The 27,571-nt window shown below is 40.5% G+C and overlaps 1 protein-coding gene across 4 annotated transcripts in view; it reads right to left on the reverse strand.

Annotated features, from left to right (window-relative positions):
- Positions 1-27,571, reverse strand: part of cdk14 (cyclin dependent kinase 14) — a 657,100-nt gene that overhangs the window by 357,400 nt on the left and 272,129 nt on the right. For all 4 annotated transcript variants that reach the window (XM_060824928.1, XM_060824931.1, XM_060824929.1 and 1 more), the window contains one exon: positions 2,300-2,423. In XM_060824928.1, the coding sequence (XP_060680911.1) occupies positions 2,300-2,423 (124 nt within the window). The remainder of the gene's footprint in view (positions 1-2,299; positions 2,424-27,571) is intronic.

Below are 27,571 nucleotides of genomic sequence, written 5' to 3' on the forward strand. Positions count from 1 at the left end.
TGGGGGTGGGAGTTATTTCAAGGTTTTCAATAGGTCACTCAGCCAGATTAGACATCACTGAAGAGAAAGGAAAAAAAAAGCTGTGAGTGAGTAAGTGAGAAAGGGATAGAAGCAGACTCCATAAAAGGTGTGTTTTAGTCAGCTATACTGCTGACTGCTTAACTGCACAGATTTTGAATTGGGAACTCAGTGAGGAGTCAGAAGCAGCTGGGCAGCTCTATGCTGTTTAAAAAAAAGGAAGCATTTCTGGTGATTATCAGACAGCTAGGTGCTGGAGTCAGCAATCAAAAGCAGTCCTAGGGAGCTGTCAAAGTGGAAAGGTTGCTGAAAGCTGTGAGGAGTCCCACAGAAACCTACAAACATTAACACCTCAGGGAAGTTTGAGAAAATGGTGGTTCAGATGTTGACAAGCACTTTTTACTTGATGAATATAAGCAATTCAGGAGATCAGTGGGGGACTGCCTCATTGAAGTTTGCGATTTGAAGAGCTGCAGTTAGATTTTAGAGTACTGCACCACAATGTGAGTCCGGGGGAGCTTAGCCCCAAGAGAAACGTTGGGGTTGACCAGAACAGGAGCAGTTTTTGCTGCAGCTCAGGATAGAGCAGGTCTTGAGCTGGTGTTCCAAGGCCAGATTGCCAAGGCATCACAAATCTTCTCTTTTGAGAAATTTAATGATTCACCATTGTCAATAACTCTCTGTGGAGAGTTGCTAAGAAATGTCTGAGATCTGTCTTGATTATATCTGTTATATAATGTGTGCTGTGGGCATTCAATAATTGATTATTAACCATGTTTACCCCATGTCATTTTTGCGTTTGAAATAAGTTGTCGATGTACAATTTTATGAAAGTTCTTCTTCCTTACATTTTGTAGCAGAATTTGTTGTTTGTTTGAAAAAGTGGTATCTTGTGATTTCTTTCCCCATCTTCATAAGGCCCCTTGATTTCACACATCTCTTCATTCTAAAAATAAAACTATGGGTCCCGAGCCATCTTGTAACAAATTCAGCAGTATGCTCCAAGAACATAACAATATAGACTCGTAAATTCCCAGTTCACGCTCACCAGTTGCATACAATTGACCAAGTGGTAAATACACTACTTACAAACAGGAACTCGAGGAATTTAGGAGATGAGTGATAATTTTTTATGGCCTCACGTTAATGGAGGGTAGAATGTGAGAGGTAGAACCAGACAATACTATAGATAGACAGTCTTAGTGATGCCATGGAAGTGTGATTGGAAGTTCATCTCAAGACCAAAAAGTGATATGAAGGTTGGCAACTGTTTGGCTCAGCTTGAGATAGCTATCGTAAGTGAGGTTGAAGTTGGTAACTGGGGTGCAGAAGCAAAACAAATCAAACTCAGGAGAGATAAAAGTTGCTACTTGATGGTATTGCTACACTGTCCAAGTCTCAAATGAACAGTTTTAGAGGATTCTGATAAGATTCTACTTCTTAAGATAATCTTGTTTTGATATGGCTACCAAGGGCACAAATAACAGCTAAAAGTAAAACAAAAGGCACAAAGTATTTCCACATTACTGCATGAAAATGTTTTGGGGAAAATGCTCTATACGGTTAATAATACTCATATCAGAATCAGGAACTAAGGCCATTTCTGTTACCTCAGAGTAAAAGCACACACTTAAAACCAAATTGCGGATAAACAGTCAACAGGGAGAAAGAAACTAAACATAAACCCAATTTATTTTTCAAAGTGGAATAGAAATTGAGGAAGATGATCTCATTTGTACATAATGTAATACAGTGTGTTCCCCATATTAAGAAGGCAATGTTAACCTAATTCTCCAAGTTAAAAATATAAACCATTCAGCAGACAGATAAAGCTATAGCACCAAATTAAGCCTCAACCTTTTTCAAAAATCAATCTAACTGCGTTTTGGTATTTAAGTTTTCTGCTACCTAGAACAATCATCGATAAAACTTTTATTACACATTCAAAATTTTCAGATGTGTTTTGTTTTAATACCCTAATCTTTAAAATCTGTGCTCCCTCAAATTGAGGGCATGCGATGAACAATTTAAATCAACTCAAGAATGAAGCCTTAAATAGACCATTTCAAAATCAGATTCTTTCCAAAGAAAACAGGACTGACATTTGAATGACTTCTGTAGCTTTAATTTATGACGTACGGACAAGCCTTTGTTGCCTTCTCATTTTTTCAAAAGATGATGAATGCTGGCAATTAGATTGCTGTACAATTCACAAATTAAATCAGAAAATTACATTTCCCTCTAACATTTGCCTTTACTTATACTGACTGCCTTTTCTTACCAAAATCTGCCAATTTCAATTCTCCATTATCACTGATGAGCAAGTTCTGAGGCTTCAGGTCTCTGTGCAGGATATATCGTTGATGAATGTAGGATAGGCCCCGCAGCAACTGAAACAAGAAGAGCTAAAAAAAAAGGCAAAAAAACAAAAGCACAGCAATAAGTTGGCAGTCTGAAACATTAAAACAGTTCAAGGAATTCAAATTTTTAAATTTGAGATGTGTAATAATTATGCTTAAATATATTATTTTCACCATAAAATAAAGTTGCGTAAAATTTCTGAACTCCAACCGTTTGAAAAGAGTGAATGGCTTTTAGAACCACTAAATTCTGGGGAACAAATGAAATACAGGGAGATTGAGCCAGAATCAGATGCAAAATTATTTCTGCCAAACTGCTTGGGCTGCCATTGACTGTAATTCACTGGGAAGAGTGAATCTGTGAATTGGGGGACTCACTGACCCCAAAAGCCCACTGCACCCAACTATGTTTCAAGAGTATTGTTAATGGCACTGGTGTTGAAAACCAATTAAATTTTCCCAGAACATGGTACCAGTCGGGCGTAAGAATATATCTTTCATGGGACCATAAGATGCCGAAACAGAAGTAGGCCATTTAACGAGCTCGTGGCTGAATGAATAATCCTCATCTTCGCATTACTGCCTTTCTCGGTAAGCCTGGATTCACTTTCCATTCTAAAAAAAAATCTCTGCTTTAAATGTACTTAAAGCGACCTAGCCTCAACTGCCCACTACAGTCAAGAATTCCACAGATTCACTCCCTTGGGAGAAATTAAGTTTATCTGTCTGAAACTGGTGACCCCTCACTTTGAGCTTATGCCTTCTGGTACTATACTCTCCCACAGGGGCAAACAACCTCTCTGTATCTACCTGTCAACCCTGCTAAAAATCTTATATGTTTCAATAAGACCACATATGTTTCTATACTCCAATAAGTACAGGCCTGTGGGGGCTTGGAAACAAAACCATCTCCAAATGAAACCCATTCAAGGTTCATACATGTTTATTGTTCCATTTTTATCTGTACAAGGTGAAATAGCAGACAACTTTGTATACCGTTCAGCATGTGGCAAAGATAAGAATAGGGATGATGTGGCTGAAACCAATGTCACTTGGAGCTATGATACTGCTGTACTCTTTGTACAAGATGACTGTGCTGCCCAAATAGACTTCCAGCCCCATGAATTTGTCTGCCAAATTCTGCATAATCACAGACTTGTAAAAGCATCATCGTTATTGCAAAAACAGTCAGCCAGTGATATATACTGCTGCCCAAGAGCTGGTGGTACTGAAAACTGACAAGTCTAGAGAATTGGAACAAGAACAGTGAACATTAAGGGGAGTGCTAGAAGTGACAGTCCAGAGTCAAATGGACTAGCCCCCATCTTATGCTGTGAATAATAGACAAGAGAAAGATTACACCCTCTGTCATACTCAGCCACTCACTTGACACAACCAGTATAGCAGTGCCAGAAACAGGCTGTGTGGGGAGTTTTTGTGTGTGTGTGTGTGTGTGTGTGTGTGTGTGTGTGTGTGTGTGTGTGTGTGTGTGTGTGTGTGTGTGTGTGTGTGTGTCAGGGGGTTGGGATGCTGCAGAGAAAGTGGATGCTTGCATGTGTATGCAGGGGTGGGGGGCGTATGTACGAGCAGGACCAGAGCAAGGGAGAGGGAGTGTTGGTCAGGAAAGAGAAGTTAAAAAAAATAAACATTACCACCTATCATACTGTCACAGGTACTCAGATGAGTATAGGTCATTCTGCTTTAATGTGCATTTTGTTAAAGCTAATTCACCATAATGTGACTGACAAGTTGGGGATACTATTTTTAAGGGTCAAACTGTTAAAACATGTGTTGGCTATAATGCAATTACATCACTAGTACTTTAAATTATGTTTCTAAAGCATGATTTTTCCATAATGTGGTGTTGCACAACAAAGCAGCCATCATGCAATAGAAAGACTACCTGAACAGTGAAAAGTTTACAAGTCACCACTTTCGTGCCATCTTAGGTATAAGGCACCTGAGTACAAAACCTTCAGCACAAAGTTCTTAGGAAAGAAAATTAGAAAAATAAAGAAATAAAATGTCCAGTATTACAGAACGTAGAAATAAATTAGAAAATAGAGAAACAAAAAGTTCAGAATAACAGTCCGTCCAACCCAGTCCAGGCTCGACTTCAGACTGCAAAATCACTCTGAAATCATCTCCAGGCTGAGGCCACACTAAGCAATAAGACCACCACAGGCCACTGAAAGGACCTTGCTGGTCCATGCTGGGGCCAGGAGTTGAGGACATTGCCAAGAGGAGAGAAAAAGGGGGAAAAAAAACAGACAGAATGGATAGGCTCCAACTAAACGTTGCCATCTTGAATAATTCTCTCCTTTGAAAAGTCAGATCAGACATTCAGGCCTTTTCCCATGTAAGCTGATGTCAAAGATACCCATCTGACTAACTCCTATCAACGTCATTCCTACATTTGACTATTTGTGATTGCAATCTTTCATTAATCACAAGGATTCCATGCAGATACATTGTTGATCCAATATGATTTAAACCCATTTGACTAAACTTTGAAAATGCTTCCCAAACCGCATGAAAGGAAATAATTTATATACACATAGCTTTAAGCTCTGATCAAAGTCATGGAAATGCAACATGCTTCAATATTTCAGTTGACCACAAGTGAAAAGGCCATTCTTGTAATTCTGTTTTAAAAATGGAAGGTTAGACTTGCAGCTGCATTTTATACTAAGTCAGCAGGACACATTGTGGACAGTGTGCCATTTTGAATTATGTTTTTATGATCAAATCATAACATCTAGACTCAAAATTCGCAAAATCTGGACAACAGTCCAGAATGGCTCTGACGTGTGACAAGGAACGGGAATTATGGATATGCGCAACATTCTTTTGTTATACAGAGGTGGGGGGAATGTGGATGTGGATGTACAAGAGGGAAAAAAAACTCCTAATGTTGAAGGCATGCTTCAATTGAAAAATTAAAACTGATGCATTCTGCTTCATTAATGCTTCATATTTAAGAGACTGCAGAGTATTACAGATGGAAACATTCATTTCACAATTATCACACGCAACAGGTACACACCAGGGAGGTAAGAGAAACCAATATTCCTGCTGGTTTCTGTCAAACACTAACAATCAGACCAGACAATCAAAACAATGCCAGTATAAAATGCTGACAGTTGATATGTACAGTTGTCCCATGAATTAAACATAATGCTGCAACCATTGATTGGAACGGTAGATTCTCAGCTCGCAATATCCAGTTTTGGCCTTTCTTCCACAATAAGAATCAACAATGCTCCAAGAAAATGACAGGTGAGTATGTTCTTTTATTTAAATTGCCTCCTTGAAAATTGAAGTCAGATGATACAAGTCTATTAGAATTCCAGAAAAATTTAGAACTACACATTTTACAGTATTCTCATCTATTGATTGATTCTATTTAGTTTGACAGTCAAGAGATGTCAAAATGTACAATCAAGCTCAAGTTGCAGCACATACCAGTGAAGAGAACTATGCAGTCACTTTGTGGTACAATGTTCATACCATAGCATCAGCCAGCCAGCAGTGTTCTGTCACTTCCCTCAGTATTGCTGGTTTACTCGGTTGATGGTGGTGGTGGTGGTTGGGGATGGGGGGTGAGCTGTCAAGAGCACAAGTGAAAGATTTTGCTTGCCAATGTCTATTTTCATTTAAAATAAAAATTATACAGTCACCTTTGTACATTTGTATGTGACATGTCAGTATGATGATTGTTTGTTCTTGTTCCATTCTTCTCAAATTGCAATCGCAGTTATAAGTCCTTGATTCAGTGTGAAATGTTTAGGATACCCTGCGGTTGTGGAAGGTGCAACACAAATGCCAATCTCCCTTTCTCCTTGCTTTCTCTGCACTGGTCATTCCCCCAATGAACCAAAATCTCTCTATTTTAGTTAATCCATCCATTACTTACACAAGTGGATGCACAAGTCAACAGTGAAGAAGGATGTGCAGAGGTCGAGATGCTAAGAAGATTCTCAACATTTGTGCCAGTTACCCTGACAACATGCACTACCATCTATCCATGCCAGTGTCCAAGTAGCCAGGCATGTTGGGAAACTGGAAAAGAACTCTTCAGTAATACAAACATATCAATGTTAGAGCTGTATATTTAAGGACATTTTCTCTGCCACCTGCCAAATGAGCCAAAGATACAGCTGCCAAAGCTGCACACAGAATAACCTAACAAGATTTATTTTACAACCAAGACAGTTGTTTGTGACTGGTAACTGAATCAATCTTATTAAGAGGTATTATTCTGATTACCAACCAGTCTTAGGAAGATTTGCAGTCATTTTATTGCCTGCTTCATCCTGTTAGAAAGCCATGACAGATGAATGGCAGAGGCGGACAAGCAAATGGGCATTCAGATAGAGGATGCAGCTGCCAAAGACATTAGTGATACAATCATGTACAGTAACTGGGTGCCATTGACTGATGTTGCACAGCATTGTAAAAGAGGTTTGCTGGTGATATGTATTCATGCATTTATGCAGCAATACCTCCTCACACTTTGAATCTGTTCCACAAATATGATATTTTTACAGATAGGAAAGATAAATGTGGTTATACCTCGTTACAGTTGGATAGCAGAAAAGTTACTATTTTCTGTTTGCAAGTTTGTGTAAATTTAATTGCACAAAAACATCAGTTTCCAAAGATTGAATCCGGTCCTTGTACTTCGATGTCTTTTCATCAGACAAGCAATGATGTGACCATAAACATAGAAGCAGAAATTAGGCCATTCAGCCGAGAGAGTCTGCTCCATCAATCAATCATGGCTGATAAGTTTCTCAACACCATTCTCCCACAAACTCCCCGTAACCCCAGATCCCCTTGACAATCAAGAATCCATCTATCTCAGTTTCAAATACACTCGATGACTTGGCCTCCACAGCATTTTGTGGCAGTGAATTCCATGGATTCACCACTCTCTGAAGTAGTTTCTCGTTATCTCCATTCTAAAAAGTCTTCCTTTTATTCTAAGGCTGTGCCTTCAGGTCCCAGTCTTTCTCACCAAAGAAAACATCTTCCAAATATCCGCTCTGTGCAGACCATTCAGTATTTTGTAAGTTTCAATTAGATCCCCATTCATCCTTCTAAACTCTAGCAAGTATAAACCCAGACTCCTCAAACATTCCTTGTATGTTAAGCTTTTCAATCCTGGGACCATTCTCATGAACCTGCTCTGAACACGCTCCAGAGCCAGTACATCCTTCCAGAGATATGGGGCCAAAACTGTGCACAATACTTCAAATGTGGTCTGACCTCAGAAGTACATCCCTGCTTTTATATTCAAGTCCTGTCACAATAAATGCCACCATTGTATTTGCCCTAACAACTGACTCAACCTGCATCTTCACCTTGAGAAAATCCTGGACTAGAACTCCCAAGTCTCTTCAGAAGTTTGAAGTACAAATTTTCTCCCCATTTTAGAAAGTTGACCATACCTCTGTTCTCCCTACCGATCTCGCACTTTCCCACATTGTACTCCATCTGCCATTCTTTGCTCACTCTCCTAACCTGCCCAAATCCATCTGCCGTATCTCCACCTCCTCAATGTTACCTATCCCTTCACCTATTTTTGTATCATCTGCAAACGTAGCCAGAATGCTCTCTGTTCCTTCATCTAGATCATTAACGTATAAAGTTAGAAGTTGTGGTCCCAACACTGCACCTTGTGGAATACTGTGTCACCAACTGCCATCCTGATAAGGTCCCTTTTACTCCCACTCTCTTCCAGATAGCCAAGCTTCTATCCATGCTAACACCTTGCCTCTAATACCACAGGCCCTTATCTCACTCAGTCGCCTCCTGTGCAGTATCTTGTCAAAGGCCTTCTTGAAGTTCAGGTAGATAACATCCATTGACTCTCCCTGGTCTAACCTGCTCATTACTTCCTCAAAGAATTCTAACAAATTTGTCAGGGATGACCTTCCCTTGATGAAACTATGCTGACTTCACCCTATTTTACAATACACTTCCAAGTATTCAGAAATCTCATCTTTCACAAAGAACTCCAGGATCTTTCCCACAACTGAGATTAGAGCAATTGGTCTGTAATTTGCCATCTTTTCTCTTCCTCCCTTTTTAAACAGACAGTCACATTAGTGATCTTCCAATCCAATGGGACCCTCCCTGATTCTAGTGATTGCTGAAAGATCACCACTATTGCCTCCACTATCTCTTCAGCTATCTCCCTTAGAACTCTGGGGTGTAGTTCATCTGGTCCAGGTGATTTATCCACCTTTTGGCCAGTTTTAAGGCACCTTTTCCTTGGTGATGGCCACCATACTCAGCTCTGTCCCCTCACACTATTGAAGTTTTGGGAAATTACTTACGTCTTCTACTGTGAAAATTGACACAAGTAATTATTCATTTCCTCAGCATTATTATCTCTCCAGCGTCAATTTCCAATGGCTCAAACTCCACTTTTTAATTCTCTTTTGTCCTTCATATATCAAAAGAAACTCTTACGGTCTTCCTTTATATTACTGGCTAGCTTACTTTCATGTAATCTTCTTTCTCATTTCTTTTTTTTTGCCCTCTGTTGGTCTTTGTAAGCTCCCCAATCCTCTGGTTTCCAAATGCCCTTCACTACTTTACACACTTTCTCTTTTGCTTTTATCCCATCTCTGCATTCTCTAGTCAGCAATGGCTGCCCTGCATCACCCTCCCTGTACCGTTGCCCTTGACGTGCTAAAGGTTGAAGTGGAAATGAACATGGAAACTGGACTGTACCCAACTGTAAATCTCTTTTAGATGCTAAGGACCATGAAGTAGGTCATGTCATGATAATACAAAATGCAAAACTCTTGGAAGATGACAGTTTTTATTGGCATCTACAGATTGGACAATTAAATGTCCTGCTCAAGTATGCAAATTTGGTAACAATCTATGAAGGATAGGGCTGAAAGCTTAACATGAGCAAATAATAACGTGGAAAAGTTTAATAGCAATTCCTTTGCCATCATTTAATCAAAATATGGAATTCCCTAACAGCATGGTGTATCTACCTGTAGCACATGGTCTGCAGTGCTTCATAAGGCAGTTCACCTCCACCTTCCAAGGAACTAAATGCCAACAACATTCATATCCTAAGAGAGAATAGTCTCAAGATAATTGAATGCAATCTTTATTATCAAATAGTATACACCCTCATTATCAGGACATGACTGCTGCTAGAAATGTTGGCACTTAATACTCAGACAGTTGATTTGGGATGGTGATGGACATTTTTGAGTGATTTGAGCCGACAGCGTTGAGAGTAATACGTTACCTTGGCTAACTAATAGAAAACTGAGTCAAGATAAAAAGGAGTACCATATTTTCAGAATGGCAATCTCTCTACCAAGAGATCAGTGCAGGGGCCATAGTTATTTATATTCAATATTAATGACTTGGCTGAGGGAAGTGAACATACTATCATTTTTATGGATGTTACAAAAATATGGGGGACGCAGTGAGGGTAAAACAAGGAGTCTACAGAGGGATGTAGACAATTTAAGCAAGTTGGCAAAAAATTAGCAGTTGGAATATAAATGAGAAAATGTGGCATTATGCACTTTAGCAATACAAGTGGAACAGCTGAAGGTTGTGTAATTAAGGATAGACTACAGAAAACTACAGAAAATCTGAGTCCTCATGCATGATGCACAAAAAGTTAACATTCAAGGTCAGCAAGTCATAGGTAAGGCAAATGGAATCTTTGCCTTCATTTCAGTGGGAATGGAATATAAGTATATAGAGGTATACAAGGCACCAATCAAACCACAGCTGAAATACTGTCAACAGGTTTGTTCCTTTTACCTGAGGAAAGATAGACATGGCTTTGAAGGATGTCTACAGTAAGTGCACACGGTTAATCCTAGAAATGGAAGAAAATTCTTATGGTGAAATATTGATTAGGTTGGAATTTTAACTGGAGTTTAGAATGAGGGGAGAACTTATCCAAACAAAGGATTCTGAGGAAACTTGAAAAGTTGGGGGGGTTGGGGGAAAGAGTTTAGGAACAGAGCAAATAGAATCTCAGAGAAACCAGTCACCCATTTAAGTGAAAGATAAAGTTTGTTATTCTCCCCCCTCTTCAATGCTGAGATGAACACACTTTCAATATCAGTAAGGAAAGAAAGGTCTATGTGAATAAGGCAAGAAAATACAGATCAGTCTTGGTCACATTGTATGGTTGAACAGACTTGATGGGAAAATTGTCTATTTGTCCTTCTGGATTATTGGGAAAAAAGTTACTTGCTGTGCCATTTTAAAGGCAGTTAAACACACGAAGAGCTATAAATTTATACAGCAGGACATTCAATCACTGTACAGTAGGGATAGGGATGGAGCTAGACTAATACATTCCTCATAATAAACGCACCTGCACCATTTTCTTTTCCCAATGCTCTCACTTCAATTTTCAAATGCCACTATATATTCTGTAGAACAATGGAATCTGTAACATCTACTTGGGAAAAAAACGGAATGAAAAAAGTGGAGTGTGTCAAGCTCCTTGGAGTGGTCATCCACAACAAGCTTTCTTGGACTCTTCATGTGGACACACTGTTTACAAAAGCCCAACAATGTCCCTTCTTCCTCAGGCAGCTGAGGAAATTTGGCACGACAGTGAATACCCTTGCCAACTTTTATAGGTGCTCCACAGAGAGCATTCTGTATGGATGTATCACTACCTGGTATGACAACTGCGCCATTCAAGATCAGAGATGGTTAGAGAGAGTGGTGAACCCGGCTTGGACAATCACAAAGGTCAACCTCCCATCTATAGAATCCATCTACCAGGCCCTTTGTCAAGGAAAGGCCGCAGCATTCTCAAAGTTCCATCCCACCCTGGCAATGTTTTTCTACAACCTCTACCATCGAGGAGAAGGTACAGAAGCCTGAACACATGCACCAGCCGGTTTTGAAACAGTTTCTACCCTGCTGTTGCTGGAACACTGAATGGACTCTCAAACTCTTAGCCTTTGCCTGTACCTGTGTTTTTGTTTTTGCGGCTATTTACCTATTATTTACTTATCTATGCTACTTGACTCTGTGATTGGCCTGTACTGCTCACAGGACAAAGCTTTTCACTGTGCCTCGGTACACGTGACATCCAGTGACATCCCATTCCATCTCATCCCATCCCCAATCTCAACTCAATCCAATTCAATTCCAATTCCAATGATCCAACCACATCCTTCTTTAGGAAATCTTGAGTTTATTCCTTTTTATCTTCAAGTTTACTGATCTTGTTAAACCTTTTGCCCAAAAGTTCCAGCCAATAGCTCACTGCTCAACCAAACATTACTCTAGCCATTTGTCAGAGCTTTGAGTTGTAATTTCACATCTAGTTGCCACTTTCTGCAAATGTTGCCAGCCCTGCTGAGTATTTCCAACATTATTTCAGATTTTCCCCAAGGGCAATAAATTTTAAAGGAGACTGGCCATCAATTTTTCAAGTCTTCCCAATGCCTCATGCAGGAGGCCAGATGATAACATCAACTTTTCTGGGGCCCACATGCCAGAAAATCCAGGCTATCCTTTATAAGCAAGATCTGGCAAGCGATAAGAAACACATTTTTCCTCACTTATGATATGTCTTGGTGTCGCTCTCCTTCACCTACACTTTTTCCCCCACCTTAACATTTGCTTCCAGGAAATGAATTTCCATTTAACCCAAATTTAGGAAGAAAGCAACAAAGCAGGAGAGAGGAGTTCAAGTATGCCTAACAAGCCCTTTTCCCGGTGAAAATAGCATGATAAAAGTCTCAAGAAAACAAGTATTTAGAAAATTAATCTTCTCAGAATTAACTTGTACATTGCTGACGTGAACTCAATCCAGTTGACTGAAAAGTATAAATTTAAATGGTAAATTAAACTGGTTCACTCTTACCCATTTTCAGAAAGCCAAGGTTCTGTACCTTTTTGTAAATTTGCTTGTGGAAACGTGGCCATCCCTAGCTAGACCAGTGATTATTACCTGTCCCGAGCTACCCCTTAGGTGGTGGTGGTGGTGAGCTACTTTGTTGAAACACTGCAGTTCATGTGCAGTGGGTTGACCCATAATGCCATTAAAGGAGGGAATTCCAGGATTCAGCAGCAGCAGTTACGGAACTGTGATATATTTCCGAGTCAAAATGCTGAGTGGCTTGGAAGGGACCATGCAATTGGCTGTGTTAGCATATAACTAGATGGAATTTTCTAAACAGAATTGGGCATGGGGTTGGAAGGTCCTGCTTAAGAATCTTTGATAAAACATTGGCTAAGGTCAAGGATCAATTATTGTTAGTCAACCTCCTTCCTTCTATGGTACTGGCAACATTTTTCCATCAAGCACAAGGCAGTTAAATGTACAGAACAGATTTTATTCAAAGGTATAGGTAATCAGTCCATACAGAACAAAGGGCAGTTATTTGACTTCATCTTTCTCTAAGCATTTAACTTCCATCTTTAAATCATTCCCCTCCTATACACTGGTCAGTTGCTGCAAACCTCCCAACTTCTGAATACATCATGAAGGACACAGTCTTCATTTTTAAGCATCTGTTCTGGGGACTTGAATTCTACACTGAACACTCATTTTTATTCTAACTGCTATGTTCTTGTGCTCCAGTAGGTAAGAATATATCTGGAATGGAACAGAACTCCTTTCTGCATGTTCCACTATGCCTTGTGTTTTAGAGACAACTTACTAGATCTTGCCCAGTCATTATACAGTAGTTTGTTATGGTTACAACTGTTCAATTTACTTATTAACTCCTCAAGTCTCTGGCTTGGCTAACATATCCAGCACTTTTTCTTTTAACACTTGCTTGCTTAGCTGAGAGAGACTGGGTAGTCTTCATGTACAGTAAGGCAGACAGAGCTACATTGGGAGAATAGCTGAAAATCGCACAATGAAATTTGTTTTATCACCATTATCTCCCTTTCTCAGCAACAAACAGCTCCACGATGATGGTTATTGGGATATGTAATGCCACAGTATACAAAATAGTGTTCCAGGGTATTATTCAAAACCTTCACTGCTGATGGAAACCATTCAGAACTCAAACATGAGGTCTTAGGATCAAATTCTATTCTTGAAATCACTTACACCTGAGGTAGATCTTCAGTTTCCAAGCACAATTGCCGACCACTATATTAGCTTTCTCAATTCCTTCTTCCCATACCTAATTGTTTAACAGAAAGTACCCTTTATCAATATTCTTACATTTGTGAAAATTTCTTGCTGAATGTTGCTCACACTCTAATGCATAGACCACATTCCTGTTTATAAAAGATTCAAAAACCCAGAGTCAATTATTTTCATCTGATTCAAAATCACCTTGCTCTTAGAATCATAGAACCTCTACACTGCAGATAGAGACCATTCAGCTCATCAAGTCTGAACTGACCACCTCATCACCAAACAGTATCACATCCAGAACAACCATCACCCCCATAAACCCATATTCCCATGGCCAACCCACCTAGCCTTAATATCCCTGGACACTATGCGCAATTTAACAGGGCCAATCCACGTGACCCACAAATGCTGGACTGTGGGGGGGATCTGGAACACCTGGAGGAAATCCTGTAGACATGGGAGAGAATGTGCATACTCCACTCCAAGGGTGAACTTAAACCCCTGATGCTATGAGGCAGCAGTGCTAACCACTGTGCCACAGTGCCATCCAAAATTAATTCTTAATTCTTCAGACTTTTTCATAGCGATTCAAAATTTTTTTTGTTAGAGTCCAACAAGTCTTCTGTAAATAAAATAGGATATGTATTACAAGTAAAATAAGAAACAACTTGATCCACCTGATAAATCGCTGCACTGTGCAATTACTTAATGCAAATTTTAGGCATACACTGCCTCTTTTCAACCAAGATTCAACAACCCTGATCAAGCACTAAATGTAGGAGACAAGGATTACTAGGTCTCTACCTCTACCTCCTAGCATTTGCTCCCAGAAAATGGAGATATTCCTCCAGCAAGGGATTAAGAGTGTCAGCCCTGATACCTACATGAACGTAACAAAAATGGCTGATGAAACAAAGTAGTTCATGTATGCCTTGTGCATTGTACAGGAATATGTTCCCTCCTGCTAAAAGCAATGCACCAAAAGCCTCAACAGAACAGTTCTTCAAAAAAATCTCATCTACCCCAACACTGCTCATACATCTGATCAACAAATTTTAATTTGTACAGAAAGCTTAGTCTGGGAATAGAGTAGTAAGTCAGGCAGGCTCACCTGTGTCTGATTTCATGGATCTAAAGGTTTACTTAAAGAGAGGCATTGCTAGAGGTCAAGGATCAAATCCTACCCAATCTTTCTTGATTCTCAAATCAGTGAAATGAACACATCAACTAGTAACAGAAGAAGGCCTTTCAGTTCCTTGAATTCACTTCATTGTTCAATGAGATGGAACGGAGAGGTGACCTTATATAGAGGTTTATAAAATCATGGATAAGATAAATAGGTAAGATCTTTTCTCTGAAGTAGGCGAGTTCGGAACTAGAGAGCATAGATTTAAAGGCGAGGGTGAAAAGATATAGAAGGGACCTAAGGGGCAATATTTTCACAGTGGTGCGTGTATGTAATGAGCTGCCAGAGAAAATGGGGGTGGCTGGTACAATTACAACATTTGAAAGGCATTTGGATAGGTATATGAATAGGAAGGTTATAGAAGGATATGGGCCAAATGCTGGCAAATGGGACTAAATTTATTTAGAATATCTTGTCAGCATGGACAAGTTGGACTGAAGGGTATGTTTCTGTGCTGTATATCTCTATGATTCTATGAGATCATGGTTGATCTGATTGTGACATCAAATCCACATTCCTACCTATATTGATAAATGTTCACCTCCCTGCTTCACAAGGCATCAGCCCTCTTCTGCATTAAAAGTATTCAAGGACACGGCCTTCTTCACTTTGTCAGAAGACATCACGCGAGAGAAAACTGCATCATCTCTTTTAAATAGGCAGCCTGAGTTTTGAACAGAAACCCCTAGTTTTAGATTCTCCCATAACAGGAAACATACTCTCTAGAACTATTCTGTCAAGATTCTCTTGAATCTTATTTCAATCAAATCATCTCAGATGCTTTCAAATTCCAGCAGATAGAAAATTAAAACACCCTGCCTTTCTTCATAAAAGAATTCCCCTGCAATTTCAGTATTAGTCCAGTGAACTTTTCTGAAATCCCTCCAATCTACATGTACTGCAACGGTTCAAGGTCACAGTTCATTACCACTTTCTCAAGGGCCAGTAGTAATGGATAATAAATGCTGGACTGGCCAGTAACAGATGTATCCAGAATGAATAAAATAAAAACAATATTTAAGTCCTTCATTCAATAAAGTAATAAAACGGAGAAAATCTGGAGAAACTAAAACCAAAGAAAGAAAAAAATTAAGCTTTATCTGCAACATAAGCCTCCCATTATTTTCTGGGAACTTTCTTGGTCTCTTAATAATTGGTATTTAAAGTCTAACATTTCCTTACAGATAATTGTCCTGACAAAATGGATTTCCTCAATAATAGCTGAAATTACCTTTACAGTCACTGATGAAACTGTTTTATGAGCTCAGTACTGATAAGTGTACAAGTCCTCTTCTATCAGGATACACATACATTAAATTTCCTTCTCACAGCAGTAACTGAAATTTGAGCTCTGCTGTGAGCAAGCCAATTATCATTGTTTTGGCAACATAACCTTCAATTAGGTCAATCAAATACATCCAACGTACAGAGATATTCAAGTGTTCTGTCTTTATGTAACAACTTAGTCTCAGCCCATCACTTTCCTAACAGGAGACCAACTAAGGAACTTCACCTTGAATAAATTTGGAAGTTTTAGTAAATGCAGCTTCAATAGCATCTTTAACACCAATGCTCACTTGGCTGCTAAAGTTATCAATTTTGGGACATGGACTGTATCCAATTTCCTTCGTCTTTCTAATCTTTGTTATTCTTCTGTTTATGTCTAACGATGTAGATGGAATGAGCTAGAAATGGCTAAGTGCACAATTGTGTTCAATTCCAAAGGGAACTGCCACGTCAATTATTCTATCCCCGACATCATGAGTATAATCTGCACAATGCAAATGCTTGAGGGAGACAGCAAATGATTCAGGGAAAATAGTCAACTTAAAAAAAGAACACCACGAAATTTGATTTAAAAATAAATAAACGTTTACATAACTATGAAAGTGAGAAAAAAATCCTCTCACTATTACAAAGTAGAAAATGTGAAAGCTTATTTACAAACCAGCAAGATCCCACATAAGGCAATGAAACAAATGATTAAATCACCTTTTAATATTAATGGCCAGGCACAAAATTACAGAGAAATGCTCATTGTCTATTCATGGAAGATGTTCAGAATTTTGAAATTGCAATTAATGACAATAATAGGAGAAAATAAATGGTGATGTAATGACACTAATGCAAGACAGAAATGGAGAATTAGATGACTCCTGCTAAAAAGGTCGCACAGATTCCCAGTGGATTTGTCAAGTTGGATTATTTGTCTTACACAGAGAATTAAAAATTCAAAAAGAAACAATGCTATCCTGTAGGCTGTGGGGACAACCAGGTAATATTAAAATAATTCAGTCTAAAATCTGAGGCACTTCAACAACAATACTAAATTCCACTTAAAAAAACAGACCTGCAGACACACTTTTAGGTGCAATTCTAAGGCAAGAACGAACCAGAATTCATGAACACAAAACCAGAGTGCTTTTGATAATTGACAATTAGGAGCTATTTCTAGTGTCACATTCTGAAACCAATGATGTTGATTAAGATGAAAACTAAATATTGGCGACTACTCAGATAGGAAGCTACGCAATACACATTTGAAAAGAAGTTCAATTTGAAGTGCTCTTTTGTGTCCCATCACAGCTAGTTATCTACTTTTGGTATCACAATTAAAAATCGCTCAATGTAAGAGAACAAAATTATGTTTGCTTATTCAAGAGTGAAAATGTTATTGAAAATCCCATGTACAAGCCAAAAATAACTGGAAAAAGTATAAAGAAAATAACTGAATACAACCACCCAAAGCAAAATATTCAAAATTCGCAATTAAATGCTTGAATGTATACAGATATAGTGAAAGATGCAGACAGGCAATCTCACATTTTAAGGGGATGTGGAAATGAAATGTCATTTCATTCTAACAGCATATGCACCACCCAATGAGCTTCTCATTTTCCAATCTACTCTCTTCACCATCTGTAAAGGGGAGCTTAATTTGGCATAACATTTATTTATCAGTGATCCACCTGCTTACGCTCTGGCCTGTAAATGAAAAATAGAAATTTGTTTAACTGCAGTGAAATTCATAGTTGCATAATTAGCATATCCATTGCATCAGGGAAAAGGTTGTTCCATCCCAGCACCCACTCTGCCACTTCATTATATGCCCCATCTGCCAAATGTTCCAGTTGTGTTATGGGCACATACACTTGGCTTTAACTAACAGCAGAGTGGAAGTCTTGCGGCTCTGGGCACTAAACGAAGCATTAATAACAATTGTCTAAGCTGCTAAATGTACATTTATAAAAGGTGCAAGATACGCTAACCTTACATTGCACACTTTTAAAACCTCAAAAAGAGCAAAGCAGTGGACATTACAATTGAAGTGGACATTACAATAAACAGTGAACAATTTAGAAAATTCTAGATGAAAAACCAGTTTGTCTGTCATTGAATTGTTGTTGCAACTGTGTATTTAAACTTCAAAATGGTAGATTGCTCCAGAGTCCACCAACAAATGTTTAGTTCTCTCTGTTCTCAGTCTTACCCAAAGCAAAGTAGTCTACTTACTGATCAATTAATAGGATGAAGCCATAACCAATGTGTTCATCAGTTAAGGAAGGCTTAAGCAGCTAAGGGTGGACAGAAAAACAAGTACAACAAAACACGGATAAGGAAATGCATGTGAAATAAAAGTTTAGTTGTTTGATGCTCACTCTATTCAAAGGTTGGGAGGGTTTGAAGTGAGAGTGGCACTGGGGTGTAGGGAGAAGAATGTGAACCACTTCCCAAGCATCAGCTCTTTTTTTTTAAAAACACTGACACCTCAGGCCACTGAAGTTCCTACTAACAGTAGGCAAGGACCTATTTATTTCAAAAGACCACCAGTTGGCCTAAAGAGTGGTGACCACTATATTGGTGGGTTTGGCACAGGCAGTGGCAAGGCAGAGGTTGAAGAATGGAGGTGTAGGTGTCATTGGTGAGCTGGCTCAGGACTCGAGAAGAAACAGCAGAGCAAAGGTGGACTCTTTCAGTTCTATCTTTTGGTTCTACTGTTCTTAAGCTATTCAAAATGGTGCCAGATTGTGGCAACAGTTAAAAACCTTTCACTATTATTTACTGTGAAATACAGGTGACAAGATTCAATTCAGTAACATCAAGAATGCCTTCAATCTCTTGCTAACTCCTTAAATTCTACATCCTGCCCTTGCCACCATCGGGTACTCCTCAATTCAAAAGATGATGTCTCCACTGGGTCATGCATTTCTATCATGGGCGTTCACAGAATCGGAGTTTTACATCATGAAAACAGACCCTTCGTCCCATCTGGGCTATCTGATTTCGAACCAGTTAAAACCAGTAATTCCTCCTCAGGCTCAATTGTAATTTGCTCAAGTATATCACAAACTCTCTCCCGATTTCCGTATCTAGACCATCTTTCTCAATAGTGAATACAGATGCAAAGTACTCACTTAGAACACCACCCAGGTCTGCCAGCTACCCCACCACCCACCCCCACCACCCTACAGTTCGCAACTTTGGTTCCAAATGGGTTCTCCTCTTTCCCTGATTAATCTCTTACCCCTAACATACTGATAAAATGCTTTTGGATTTTCCTTTCTTTTATCCACTAGTTTTTTCATGCCCCCCCCCTTCACTTTCCTAATTGCCTTCAGTAAACCCCCTGCACATTGTAGAGATGATAAGGAAGATGAATTGCCTCTGGTCTGCCACTGCAAAAGGAATGCCATTGGGTTTAATGGGATTATATTCTATCATGTGCTTTTAAATCTTAAGGTTTATGGTCGATGTAAATAGCTTAGTTTTGTCCTATTTTGATTTTCATTTTTTGTACATAAGCATCTTCTAGTTTATTATTCAAGTCCTACCTTCAACATTGCATACCTGTGCTTCAGAGAAAGACTACCTAATTAAAATTAAATAAAAATCACGATCTATTAATCTGGATTTCAGTCTGGGATCTGACTCCTCCAGTCATAACACCTACTGGAACCATGGCGCAAAAAAGACATTAATATGGGAAATGTTAAACAGACGGTGACAGGAAGAGAAAGAGAGTATAAATCTAAGAATAAGTCAATACATAAGGCTAGAGGTCACAAAAATAAAGAACTAAACTGAAGACTGTATCTCAATATACGTAGCATTCAAACAGGTAAACTGGCAATGGACTGAGAAATAAATAGGTACATTCTGATACCTATTATAGACAGCTGCAGGATAACAACGCAGAATCTGAATATTGAAATTTACATGGCAACTCGAAAGGACCAACAGAGGAGGACATCCTAAATTCAGGAAACTAGGATGTTGGGTAGAAAATGAGTAACCATTCAGTAGGATGGCATATAGAAAAGGAGAAAAAAAATGGAATCTTGCCAGCAAAGCAGTGATAATCATGGAGGATTTTAATCTACATATAGACTGGAAAAATCATACAAGATAGCCAAGATAAAGGATACCATAGAACATTTTTGGAATATATTGTTTTTAGAACAGCATGGTCTGCAGCCACCTACAGGACATGCAAGTGTAGACATGGTAATGTGCAACATAATAGAAATGCTTAATGACTTTAAAGTGGCAGTGCCCTATGGTAGTAGCAATTATAACGTGATTGAATATTACATTTATTTGGAGGGAAAGAAGAGTGAATTGAAGACTGATATTTTAAACTTAAATCAATGCAATGTTGATAGAGAGAGAAAAATCTGGCAAGGGGAACTGCAAATTAATTTAAGGGATAGGTCAATAAGGGTGCAGTATCAGACATTTAAGGAGGTATTTCAGAATGCACAGAACAAATATTTCTATGAGAAAGAGCTTTTTCCAAAGGGAGGAGCCATCATCCATGATTAACTAAAAATGTTAAATAAGGTATCAAATCTGTGCAAAGACAGGTGGCAAGTTAAAAGATTGAAGAGAATATAATTATTTTTAATACTGCAAATGCTACCTAAACATGCTAAACTTGATTGTAAATATCCATGGGAACTTTTACGAGCAGTTAAAATGAGTGTTTTTTTAAATTAAAGACAAGTGTGAAAACAAGTCATTCGACCCAACAAATCCACACCAACCCTCAGGAGAGCATCTCACTCAGACCCATCCCCCTACCCCATCTCTGTAATGCTGCATTAGCCATGGCTAACATACCAACCTTACATATCCCTAAACACTACAGGCCATTTAGCATGGCCAATCTACCTTATTTGCACACTGAATGTCGGTCCAATAGAAATTAATAATACAAACTATGGATATTACAGATTAATTGAACAGCTATTACATATCAGACTTTACTACAGACACAAGTGACATCCCAACGTTACAACACCTGCCTATCCAGAGATCCATAGGCTTTCCTGTAGGACTTTTAACCGAAGCATCAATTTTCCTGTGCCTCAGATGCTGCCTGACCTGCTGTGCTTTTCCAGCATCACACTCTCGACCCTAATCTCCAGCATCTGCAGTCTTCACTTTCGCCTTTTCTGTGTCAGTCACAACCAGAAGCCGTTCAACTACCTAATGACTGGAGAATTCCCATCAGGCTGACCTTTGGGATTCATGAGTCAGCGCACAAACATTGGCCAGCTATTGGCTGGCAGCCAAATCTTGCTCTGCATATATTGCCTAGTGAAAAGATATCTATAAACAGCTTTACCCACTGCCTGAACAAACCAGCAGTGTAAGCACCACACAAGTAACTTCAGGAACTTGATTTTGAAAACATGCAAGATTTCCTTCCACAGTCCAGTTTTCAAAGTTTTTTTATCCCCACCATTTCACTGCACAATATAAAAAAAAGTAGAGAAGGTAAACCGAGAGGGTCTTTAAACCAGATACAGCTGCAAATCCGAAAATGGAAGGGATGGAGAAACTCAAGAAAATTACAATACTTAAGAAAATGAGATTAAAATAAATTGGTGGCATGCCAGCTGACGAGTCACGAGGCCTTGATGATCATTAGGGACTTGAAAATAGTGGCTAACAAGATGCATTGGTTTTATTTTTCAAAAGTTCCCTAGATTTGGGGATGGAATGATTCCATTACATTTGAAAATAGTCAATATAACTTCTTAATAAAAAATAAAAGGAGGGGAACAGAAAGTAGGAAACTACAAAATGGCTAGTTTAAGATCTGTCACAGGAAAGATCGTAGAAGCTGCTAGGTTTAGCAAGGCTCTTAACACTCAACATTATCAAGCACAGTCAATATGATTTGTGAAAGCAAACTCACAATAAACTACCTTATAAAAGAGTCTTTTCAGTATCATGACTTAGATTCCAACATTTACAGCACCATTCAGCCCATTATGTCCACGCTAGTCTGACTACACTAATTACATTTTCCAATCCTTAGCCCATAGCTCTGGATGATATGACAACGTAAGTGAATATCTAAATACTGTTTAAACGTTATTAGTAGTTCTAACTCCACCAAATCCGGCCATGAATTCCAGAATCCCAATTTCTGGATGGGAAACAAATTGTCAACTTGTCTTCTAGCCTTTTGCCACAATCCTTACAACTATGCTCCTCTGTTATTGACCCCTTCACCAGACACAAAAGTAACTTCCTATCTACTTTATCCTTCTTCCTCACAATCTTATGTACCTCAATCAAGTCCCCTCACAACCTTATCTGTTCAAGCAAAACAACATTAATCTTTCCTCATAGCTCAGACCCTCAGCCTAAGCAACATCCTGCTACATCTCCTCTGCACCATCTCTAGTGAAACCACATCCTTCCTTTGATGTGGTGCCCTGACCTTGGCACCTATACATCAACAAAAGGAAAGCATCTCACATACATTCTTAACCACCTTAACTACTTTGTTACCTTCAAGGATCTGTGGATACATACACCAAGGTCCTTCTGATTGGCAGTATTGTACTTTCCAAGGTCCTCCTACATTGCAAGCCCTTGCCTTTTTAGCTTTGCTGCACACTATGCTGGGTTGGCAATTGGCCACTCTGCTGATTTCCTCCTGCAGTTCATAGCTATCATCCTCACCATTTACAACCTCAACGATTTTCCTATCATCTGCAAACTACTTGGTGATACCTCCAACATTTAGATCAAAATCATTCATGTACACCATCTCGCACATAGCCCTGAAGAACCTCACCGGAAACAGACTTACGATCATGAAATATCCCTTCACCATCCCCTGCTGCTTCCAACCTATTTGTCTCTGCTTCATGGGCTTTTCTTTTCTTCACCAGGCTGCTATGAGGGAGCTGATCAAAAACCTTGCTACATACCACATCAAATGCACTACCATCATCAGTATTATAGGTTATCGCCTCAAAAAAAACCTGATCAAATTTGTTGAACATTACCTCTGTTTAACAAATCCAGGCTGCACTTAGTCAGAGTTACACAGCACGGAAACAGACCCTTTGATCCAACTTGTCCAAGCTGACCATGTATTCTAAATTGGTCTAGCCCAGTTTTCCAACATTTGGACCATATCCCTTCCTATTCACATATTCATCTAGATGCCTTTTAAATGTTGCAATTGCACCAGCCTCCACTATTTCCTCTGGCAGCCCATTCCACACATAAACAAACAAACACACACACTCACACACACACCATCCTCTGCATGAAAAAGTTGCTCCTCAGGTCCCTTTGAATCTTTCCCTTCTCATCTTAAACCTATGCTCTCAAGTCTTGGACTCTTCTACCATGGGGAAGAGATCTTGACTATGCACCATATCCATGCCTCTCAATTTTATAAACCTCTACAATTTTACCCTCCAGCCTCCAATACTCCAAGGAAAACAGGCCCAGCCTATTCAGCCTCTCTCTCGAGTTCAAATCCTCCAACCCTGGCAACATCCTTGTAAATCTTTTCTGAACTCTTTCAAGTTTCACAACATCCTTCCAATCGGAAGGAGACCAGAATTGCACGCAATGTTCCAAAAGTGGCCTAACCAATATCCTGTACAGCTGCAGCATGACCTCCCAACACTATTCTAAATGCACTGACCAATAAGCGCAAGCATGCCTAATGCCTTCTTCACTATCCTATCTAGCTGCGATGCCACTTTGAAGGAATTATGCCCCTGCACCCCTATGTCCCTTTATTCAGCAACACTCCCTAGGACCTTACCATTAAGTGTCTAAGTCCTGCTTTAATTTGCCCTTCCACAATGCAGCACCTCACATTTATCTAAATTAAACTCTATCGTGCACTCCTTGACCCAATGGCCCATCTGATCAAGGTTCTGTTGTACTCAGATAACCTTCTTGGCTGCCACTGCACTACCAACATTGGTGTCATCTGCAAACTTAATAACCATATGATCTATGTTCACATTCAAATCCTTTATAGAAATGGCATACAACAGTGGACCCAGCACCGATCCTTGCAGCACAGTGCTGGTCACAGGCCTCCAGTCTGAAATACAACTCTCTAACATGTTTCCACCTTCAAGCTAATATTGTATCCAACTGGCTAGCACCCCCTGGATTCCGCTGCATCCAACGCAGCAAACCAGTTTACCATGCAGAACCTGTACACCTTGAAGTCCACATAGATAACATCTACCACCCCATGTTTGCCACTTCTTCAAAAAAACTCAGTCAAGTCAGTGAGACACGACTTCCCATTTACAAAGTCACATTTGACACTCCCTAATCAGTCTTTCCAAATACATGTTGATCCAGTCCCTCAGAATCACCTTCAACAATTTACCTACTACCATTGACGTCAGTTCACCAGTTTAAAGGAAAAGCCAAAATACTATTTCTGATCATGTCCTGGGGATTTATCCACCTTGGTGTTTTAAGCCATCTAGCACCACCCTTCTGTAATACAGATTCTTTTCAAGACATCAGTATTTCCCCAAGGTCCGAGCTTCCATGTCCTTCTCCACAATAAATACAGATGCAAAATGCTCACCCATCTCCTGTGGCTCCACACTGACAACCTTGATCTTTAAGGGGCACTATTTTCTCCCTAGTTACTCTTTTGCCCTTAATGTATTTAGAGAATCTCTTTGGATTCTCCTTAATTCTATTTGCCATAGATCTGTGTCCCTTTTTTGCCCTCCTGAATTCCCTCTTTAGTATACTCCTACTGCCCTTAAACTCCTCTAAGGATTCACTTGATCCCAATTGTTTACACCTCACATTTTGATTACACATGATCTCCAAGTGTGGAAATGATCTGTTTCTTAAGATTCTAATTATTTCCCCCCACCAAATTAGATTGACTGACTTTCATTTCCTCATTCCCCTACCCCTTTTTCTTTTAAAGTGGGGTAACCGTAGCAATCTTCCAGTTCTGAGGAATCTCAGAAAGTACTTGAAAATTTCTATCTCTGATACCTTCATTCTTGCCTCCCTGGGACACATCTCAGGCAAACGTGGTAGGGTGCAAATGGTGCACTAGCCTCTACACTGCTGAAGCCAGATGCCAACTGGAAGACACCGCCTCCTACCGCCCCCGCCTCCCTCCCATCCCACCATGACCCCACCCCATCACTAAACCATCTTCTCCCAGACCATACAGAATCTCATCACCTCAGGAGATCTCCCACCCACAGCTTCCAACCTTGTAGCCTGGAAACCCCACACCACCAGATTCTACCTCCTTCTCAGGATCCACAAGCCTGACTCCACCGGCTGACCCATTGTCTCAGCCTGCTCCAGCCCCACCAAACTCATCTCCACCTACCTCGATACTGTCCTATTCCCCCCTAGGCCAGGAACTCCCCACATATTTTTGAGACACCACCCACACCGTCCACCTCCTCTAAGACCTCCGTTTCCCCGGCCCCCATCACCACGGGTATCCAATCCCTCCACACCTCCATCCACCATGACCAAGTCCTCCATTTCTTCCTCTCCTGATGTCCCCACATAGCTTTCCACTGACACACTCATTCGTTTGGCTGAACTGGTCCTCACACTTAATTTCTGATGAATGGCTCTGGCCCGAAACGTCGAATTCCCTGTTCCTTGGATGCTGCCTAACCTGCTGTGCTTTAACCAGTAACACATTTCCAGCTCTGATCTCCAGCATCTGCAGACCTCACTTTTTACTCACACTTAATTTCTCCTTCAAATCCCCCCACTTCCTCCAGACCAAAGGGGTAGCCATGAGCACCCATGTGGGCCCCAGCTATGCCTGTCTCTTTGTCGGCTACTTACAACAGTCCATTTTCCATAGTTACACTGGCACCACTCCCCACCTCTTCCTCCACTACATTGATGACTGCATCGGCGCCACCTCGTGGTCCTGTGAGGAGGTTGAGCAGTTAATCAACTTCAACACATTTCACCCCAACCTTAAATTAACCTGGACCATCTCTGACACCTCCCTCCCCTTCCTGGACCTCTCCATTTCCATTAATGACAGCAGACTTGACACTGACAATTTTTACAAACCCACAGACTCCCACAGCTACCTGGATTACACCTCCTTCCCATCCTATCTGCTGTAAAAATGCCATCCCGCATTCCCAATTCCCTAGCCTCCACCGTATCAGCTCCCAGGAGGATCAATTCCACCACAGAACACACCAGATGGCCTCCTTCTTTGAAGATCGCAATTTCCCTTCCCACATGGTTGAAGATGCCCTCCAACACATCTCATCCACATCCCACACCTCTGCCATCGAACCCCACCCCTCCAACCGTAACAAGGACAGAACCCTCCCCCACCCCCCCCCCCCCCCAGTCCTTACTTTCCACACTACCAACCTTCGCACAAACCATATCATCCGCCGACATTTCCGCCACCTCCAAATGGACCCCATCACCAGGGATGTACTTCCCTCCCCACCCCTTTCCGCAAAGACCATTCCCTCCATGACTACCTGGTCAGGTCCACGCCCCCTAACAACCCACCCTCCCATCCTGGAACCCTCCCCTTCCACTACAGAAATTGCAAAACCTGCACCCACACCTCCTCCCTCACCACCATCCAAGGCCCCAAAGGAGCCTTCCACACCCTTCAAAGTTTCACCTGCACATCCACCAATATCATTTATTGTATCCGTTGCTTCCAATGCAGTCTCCTCCACATTGGGGAGACTGGATGCCTCCTCGAAGAGTGTTTCAGGGAACATCTCCGCGACATCAGTCCCAATCAACCCCACCTCCCCACATTTCAATTCCCCTCCCACTCTGCCAAGGACCTGTAGGTCCTGGGCCTACTCCACAGCCACTCCCTCACCAGCCGATGCCTGGAGGAAGAACGCCTCATCTTTCGCCTCAGAACACTTCAACCCCAGGGTATCAATGTGGACTTCAACAATTTCTTCATTTCCCCTCCCTCCACCTTACCTCAGTACCAACCTTCCAGCTCAGCACTGTCCCCATGACCTGTCCTACCTGCCAATCTGCCTTCCCACCTATCTGCTCCACCCTCCCCTCTGACCTATCACCTCTATCCTCACCCCCATTCACCAATTATATTCTTTGCTACCTGCTCCTCAGCTACCCCTCCCCCCGCACCCCCCCTCCATTTATCTCTCCATTCTGCAAGCACCCTGCCTCTATTCCTGATGAAGAGATTTTGCCCGAAATGTCGATTTTCCTGCTCCTTAGATGCTGCCTGACCTGCTGTGCTTTTCCAGTACCACTCTGATCTAGATTCTGGGATACATCTCAGTCTGGCTTGCAGGTTAAGGCTGCTAAACTACTAGCAACTTCTCTCTCTCTCTCTCTCTCTCTCTCTCTTCTAGCATTTCCACCCTGATTTCTGTACCTGCGTTGTCTTTTCCTATTGAGAAGGCAGATGCACACTACTGATTGAAGACAGTGTCCACATTTTCATGTCCATACACAGATTATCTATGACCCCTACTGGGCCCTATTTTTTTCCTTTATTTTCTTGCCCTATATATTTTTTTAAAACCCCTTTGGGTTTTTATTGTTCCCACCAATACTTCCTCATGCATT

Source organism: Hemiscyllium ocellatum, chromosome 5, assembly GCF_020745735.1.
Source record: "Hemiscyllium ocellatum isolate sHemOce1 chromosome 5, sHemOce1.pat.X.cur, whole genome shotgun sequence".
Classification (NCBI taxonomy): domain Eukaryota; kingdom Metazoa; phylum Chordata; class Chondrichthyes; order Orectolobiformes; family Hemiscylliidae; genus Hemiscyllium; species Hemiscyllium ocellatum.